General features: G+C 34.3%; 1 protein-coding gene across 1 annotated transcript; it reads left to right on the top strand.

Annotated features, from left to right (window-relative positions):
- Nucleotides 1-206: 206 nt before the first annotated feature.
- On the top strand, nucleotides 207-1,824 carry LOC145048176 (small ribosomal subunit protein uS8-like). The gene is made up of 4 exons (XM_078996608.1): nucleotides 207-320; nucleotides 1,061-1,213; nucleotides 1,305-1,465; nucleotides 1,560-1,824. The coding sequence occupies exons 2-4, from the start codon at nucleotides 1,081-1,083 to the stop codon at nucleotides 1,656-1,658; spliced, it is 393 nt and encodes a 130-aa protein (XP_078852734.1). The 5' UTR covers nucleotides 207-320; nucleotides 1,061-1,080; the 3' UTR covers nucleotides 1,659-1,824.
- The last annotated feature ends 5,077 nt before the right edge of the window (nucleotides 1,825-6,901 follow it).

The following is a 6,901-nucleotide window of genomic DNA, read 5'->3' as shown; positions in this document are numbered from 1 at the left end:
TTTTTTTTTTCTTATATTGTTTTTACAATTTAACAATCCAAACCTCCAATTATATGCCCTTAACCGTTTTTAAAAGTTATATATAGAAAAAAAGAAAAAAAATCTTAGTGATAATAGATACAAAATATAGAAACATTTTATACAGATTTCCTTTTTTAAAACCGGTAAATAGAACTAACACATTTAAATAAAAAAAAAGACATTTAGGGTTTTCTTCAATTTAATACGACCCACCCCTCTCACGCTTTTAAGAACCCAAACCCTAATTATTATTTCACTCTTTGCGATCCTTTGCGCGCCGCTGCTATTTCTGCTTCGAGGTAAACCCTTTCTCTTTCTCTCAGGGGCGTATACGTGTTTTGGGCCATTTACATAGTGCTGCTGCAGTGCATAAGCTTTTGTTCTTTGCAATTTGACTTCTGATTAAGTTAATCGTTTGCTCGATCTATAAACCTCTTATTCGCCCGTTTCGATTTTATCTAGTTCTTTATTACATTGATGTCTTATTTTCGACACCTGAATGATTATGCCTCTTCTTGCTCCGTGATGTGACTTTTAGGCTTATCAAACGAAGAACATACTATTGACATTTATTGTTAGCTTTTGGTTTCGTCATTTTATTTGAAATATCTAATGCATGATCTCGCACCTTAAGTGGATTTCAGTTTCTGTATAATCTGGTAAGCTAGCTGTTTGTTTATGGAGTACGTGTTGACGAATGATGAGTCTTTGTGAGTTTCTCTGTTCAGTGTTTCGTTTACTCAATTGTAAAAGCAAGGAATTAGTGTTTCGTTTTTCCCAAGAGACTTCAAATCACATCGTGCTTATAAATTGTGTTTACTTCGTAATTTACTGTGTGCTTGCATCATATATCAGAATTAAGATTCATCATTTCAAGTAGTTTATGATGAATCACTTGAACATCTGATATGTTTTCTCCTTTCGAAATTGAGCTTTCAGTATCGTTTACTCAATTGTAAAACCATCTCATGTTTCAAAAATCAAATAACTTTCAAGTAATTTAGATCATTATTGATGCTTCAATTTGTTTTTCTTCCAGGATCTTGAAATTTTTGAACAATGGTGAGGGTTAGTGTTCTGAATGATGCTCTTAAAAGCATGTACAATGCTGAGAAGAGAGGGAAAAGACAGGTCATGATTAGGCCTTCTTCAAAAGTTATCATCAAGTTCCTTATTGTTATGCAAAAACATGGTTTGTCTCTTTAACACTTCCTCTCAATTTATCTTGAAACATTCTTATCTCCCCAATCTGAATAACCCAACCATTGTTTTGTTTTACACAGGTTATATTGGTGAGTTTGAGTATGTTGATGATCACAGATCAGGTAAGATTGTGGTGGAATTGAATGGAAGATTGAACAAATGTGGAGTTATCAGTCCTCGATTTGATGTTGGTGTCAAGGAAATTGAACCATGGACTGCTAGACTTCTCCCTTCAAGACAGGTTAGTTTAATCAAATTATATATTTATTATATATAATTGTTTTTTGTTGTTTGAATTTACAAATTTGCCCTTGGGTGTTTTTGTGAATGTGTAGTTTGGTTACATTGTATTGACAACATCTGCTGGAATCATGGATCATGAAGAAGCTAGGAGGAAGAATGTTGGTGGAAAAGTGCTTGGTTTCTTCTATTGAAAAACATGATATTTTGAAAAAGATGAATTTATTTTGTGTTTTGAGATTGAATTTTGTCAAGGCAAGTTATGGTTTTGGTTTTGTTTTGTGTTAGTTGTTTGTCATGTTATGACTTTAATTTGTATCACAGTTTTTAATTATGCTATAAGTTACATTATTTCTGCTATCACGTGGTTGTTGCACATTTTTTTAATCATGTATGTGTATGATAGATATAATAAGGTTATAGTAAGATGATATATCAACGTTGTTAAAGCTATAGCTTTTTATATGCCACTTTGTATGTCACCTAAGCTGAAAACTGATAAAACATATTATTGTCGGTTTCAATTATGTTATTGTCAGTAAGTTCTAAGCTCTTAAAATTGTTCAGATATAAGGGTTCAAAATAGAAATGTTATCTATCTCAAATTGATTATTTCCATTGATGAATGAAAGAATATATACATAAGGAAAGATGATTGCATTCCCAAATACAAGCTATCGATCCCTATGAATTACCAAACAATGAATGGTAATAAAACAGGGGAATAAATGAGAAGATATAGCAAATCAAAATAATTCAAAATATTCAAATTTTATTAGGTCTAACATGCCCCCGTAAGATGCACCGTTGTGAGAGGAGTCCAATCTTGGATATGAGAAGCCGTTGCTTGTGCTTGAAGAGAAGTTTGGTGAGAGCATCCACTAGTTGATCATTTCCGGTTATGTGGGAAACGAGCAGGGCGCCTGCTTGTACTTTCTCACAGACAAAGTGAAAATCCAATGCCAACGAGGTGATCGATGGATGGTGATAAACTACCAATGAGGGTGCCAAAGAGGAGGCGGTCCTGTCGAAACCAAGAAGAGTAGGCGGGGTTGGGTGTGTTGATGACATCAACTCCAGTTCCAGTGGTGGTGTTGTTGATGAGTTTTGAGCATTCTAACACTTCCTAAGTGTACATGATAAACTACCAATGAGGGTGCCAAAGAGGAGGCGGTCCTGTCGAAACCAAGAAGAGTAGGCGGGGTTGGGTGTGTTGATGACATCAACTCCAGTTCCAGTGGTGGTGTTGTTGATGAGTTTTGAGCATTCTAACACTTCCTAAGTGTACATGCAACCCTAATAAACCATGGATCTATGTTTGTCTAAGATTAATGCAAAATTGATTTCCAAGGTTCATGATCCTATCTAGCGTACATGGGGAACATTTTAACTAAAATGAAAGATAGAATTACATACCTTACTGTTTATTTTGATTCCTTGAAACCTTGTGAGCCTAGCACCCCAAGTGTGATGTCTCAAATGCTTCACACAACACCAAATGCTATGGAGTAAACTTGGAGAGAAAGTATAACACTCAAAAATTGGCTCTAGCCCTCAAGTATGCATGTGTAGCTGATTTTGGGAGATGTTACATGGTTTATATAATGTGTTGCATTTGGTAAAACCTAATGTAACATGACTCTTCATTTCCATGACCCATTGATTAACTCCATGGAGCATCCATGGAGTATCTTATGGGTGGAACCCAACTTGATAATCCATGGAGCCTCTTAGCCCACTATATAAGTTATGGATGATTTACATAATCAGCCCATATATTTAATTAGTTATCTTTTGATCACTTAATTAATTCTAAATTAATTTTTGATCAAACTAATTAAATAATATTATTAATATATTAGAACTTATAATATATTAATAAACCATAAGTGTTATTTCTCTTATTTAGTTTATCCAATGCATGGTGCCATGCAACCCAAATGGACCATGCCGGGTCGGGTCAAGTACATACCATAAATAGTTATGGACTTAGACACCTTATCCAACAGTTGTAACATGTGAATTAAACCTTGTTCACCAACGTTTAGTTCAAAATTGCAAACAGGTAATATTGGAACAGAGAAAAAACAAAAAATAGTGAACATGAGAGAATGAAACGAGAACATGGGAAGAAACAGTTCTGGGAAAATTGCTTGTTCACCAAGCTTGATTAGAAACAAGAGCGTAAAAAACTAATTACAATTACTTCTACTTAACCCTTATATATACTAAAAGAGTTAGACTCCTAAAATAACTCAAAAACATTTAAAAAATAGCAGTTCTGAAAATACCCCTAGCTAAACTTGTCCCATATTTCTAGATTATTCTAACATTTTTCCCCTTAATCCAAAAATCTCATCATCTTCATTCCTAGCATCATCTTCATATTGTCAAACTTGAATTTTCCAAATGATTTACTTAATCTTTCTTTCTTTCCAATGATATACCATTTGACAAAAACTAGATCATAAATTGTTGCTCTTTTACTATACTTTGAAATATGCTTTAGCACATGTATATGCTTGAATGTGAAATGTTCTATGTATCGACCCATCATTCCTACGACATATGAAATGTCTAGCTTAGTGTTTGTCATGTACCTTAATCCTCCAATGATGCTTCCATATTCATTGGACTAGTCTGGTTCACCTTGGTGCAACAACATTTTTAAACAAGGTTGGTTGTCTTCGGGTGTAACTAAAACCTTAGTCTTATGTGTACATATAAGAGTGTTCCGTGTGATAAGAACAAACATTCTATCATCTTTTGTCTTATTGCCAAGTGATAAGAAAGTGATATCAGGTAACACCACCTTCTGTTCCACTTGTGTAGTCTCACCACTCAAATTTGAGTCATATCATCAGCCTTATAAACCACAACTTCATCATAGTTGATTTTCTTTTTCATTAAAAAAACTCCTCATTTAATTTTATTTTGGTAATATTTGCATCAACTGAGCAACTAACCTGTTGCTTAATGTCATCCTTATGCAACAACTTTATTCCAATAAAATATTGTTAAACATATGAAAAAATATTTTTTCTTAAACTTCCTTCATACAAACTTGTGGTGACTTTTGATGGGTTTTACATGTATTAACACGGATAAATCCTTACACGTAAGGGTACATGCAACCTAAAGATCTAAGTCATAACACTATTGATGTAACATTCTATTGAACAACAAGAACACACTAACCATAGGTAATTTCAAAAATTATAGAAGGAACAACATACCTTTTGATTGTTGTAGTAAACAATCAAGAATCATTTCTTTAGAAACTTGGAAGCTAGCAACACAAATGTATTGCCTCTGATGGTTCACACCCAACACTAGCAATAAGAAGCTTTTAAGAGAGGAGATGGGATGTCAATTTTCGGCTATCTCTAGGGTAGGAAGAGGTGGCCGAAAATTGTAGCTCTATGGGTCCTTTTATAGTGAAAATTGGAAACCCTAGATAACCCTAAATGAATAAAATAATATTTTATTCAAATTGGTAATTATCTATGTAACAGCTCAAATTTTCAAATATATATTTTTTTTCAATTTTAAATTCTCAAAACATAGTTCATAGCATCAACCCATGCAAAAATGTAATTGTCAAATACAAAATATCATGAAACAAAGTCAAATATCCTAGAATCCACATAAACTCTAATCATCAAGTTGGTGTGTACAATCATGTCGGTGCCTTGCCACGATCCTGTGATGTACCCGAAACACATTAATCAACACTGTAAGCATAAAGCTTAGTGAGTTCCCCAAAATACCATATACAAAAATAAATTGCCTCTTATTGCTAAATCTCGATAAGGCCCCTCCGATTTATGTGTCTCAGTGAAGACCCTACGGTCTCACGTCACGGTATGGACCCTCCGGTAATACTCAGTAAATACACAAAATAACATAATAACAAAAGTCACAAATACAGAATGCATAATAACACATAAACAGATAAGGCCCTCCGGTCAGTAATACAAGTAAGAGCCTCCAGTCCATAACATGAATAAGACCCTTTAGTCACACAAAAGTAACCACTCAAGTAAGTATAGTGAGAAGACTCACCTCTCGCTAGAAAGCAATTAATCTCGCGCCCGAACTGTCGGTCTAGACTCCGCCTCTGGAAGATGCACCAACAAGAGTAGAACCCAAATCCAGGAGCTAGAAGCACAAACTATCCTTCCTTCAAGGCTCCTTCTTCACTAAAAGCTTCACAAGAACACTCAAATGAGCCACAAACACTCACACAAACTAGGAATACAAAATTAGAGTTTGAGGGAGGTTGGAGGTTGGAAAAGGTGGCTGGAAATAAGGTCATCGTGTTCCTTAAATAGGGAAAGAAAAGAGCATTAGGGTTTTACTCTGAGCCTAGTATGCCCAACGTACCCTATGGTAAACCCAACATACTAGGTGGCCTCCACGATCATGCAAAGTGCATGAGTACGTTGCGCGTACACATGCGTACATCCCGCATATTCAATTGCCACCTTTTCTCAATAAGGACTAGTCTTGACAAATACATAAAAGATTAAGGTCAGTGAACTATACCTCTTTTCGGGATGTTACAATCCAACTTCTTATTTGTCTAAAAGGATTATTCCAGATGCCCTGGAATACCCTAGAATTCGTCCACCTCCTTCCAAGGAAGGTTCTAGACTTTTTCTTGTTCAACTATTGAACAATTACACTTTAACCATTGCACTTTTAATTAATACAGTTAATCCTAAAATTAACTTAATTATTTTCTAATTAATTATTAATTAAATATGAATATTTCTAATTAATGTATTATTTCATAAAATATTAATAAATTCAGTTATTTATATTTATTAATCATATAATAAATCAATAAATCAATCTCTCTCTTTAAAAGTCATCATATTCAATTACTAGGTTTGAGAGAAACCCAAAAGGACTTTGCTAATAGTTCAAGATTATACTAATTCAATTATTGGCTTAGACACCTAATCTAACAGTCTCCCACTTGGATAAGTCTATAATTGGAATTACCAGTATAACTTCTAAATTAGCAACAAAGGTGCTTCTATAGCAACTATCGAACTCTGAGATAAATAAACATTGGTCCTAAGATAAGTGATCCAGTATTCCTCAGTTCCACTAGATATCATACGTACATGAGACATGGATTAGAATCAATCTCATTGTCTAAAATTTTGTTTCACGATTTCCTAATTTATGACGACGACATATGACTTCAAATTGAACACATCAATTGAGTCCTGGCTAGGCCCAACACTATAAGTTAACACCAAATCACCACAGGGCCCAAAGATATCGCTTTTCCCGTTAGTGCAAAAGGAACGAATAAACTTTGACTTATATGTTTGTATCCTTTACTCACCAAATCATACATGACACTACATTTTATAATATCATGTTACTGATGTGTTTACGCAACACCAATTCACAACCGACT

This window comes from Lactuca saligna, chromosome 5, assembly GCF_052625555.1.
Source record: "Lactuca saligna cultivar CGN05327 chromosome 5, ASM5262555v1, whole genome shotgun sequence".
NCBI classification, from domain to species: Eukaryota; Viridiplantae; Streptophyta; class Magnoliopsida; order Asterales; family Asteraceae; genus Lactuca; species Lactuca saligna.
The sequence above is the reverse complement of the archived record's forward strand: the minus strand, read 5'-3'. Positions and strand labels throughout refer to the sequence as shown.

What these genes read in the sequence shown, in the direction of transcription:
- LOC145048176 (XM_078996608.1), top strand. Translation starts at nt 1,081, where the DNA reads ATGGTGAGGGTTAGTGTTCTGAATGATGCTCTTAAAAGCATGTACAAT. An exon ending in TATTGTTATGCAAAAACATG is followed by an intron (nt 1,214 to 1,304) that starts GTTTGTCTCTTT and finishes TGTTTTACACAG; the next exon opens with GTTATATTGGTGAGTTTGAG. An exon ending in GACTTCTCCCTTCAAGACAG is followed by an intron (nt 1,466 to 1,559) that starts GTTAGTTTAATC and finishes GTGAATGTGTAG; the next exon opens with TTTGGTTACATTGTATTGAC.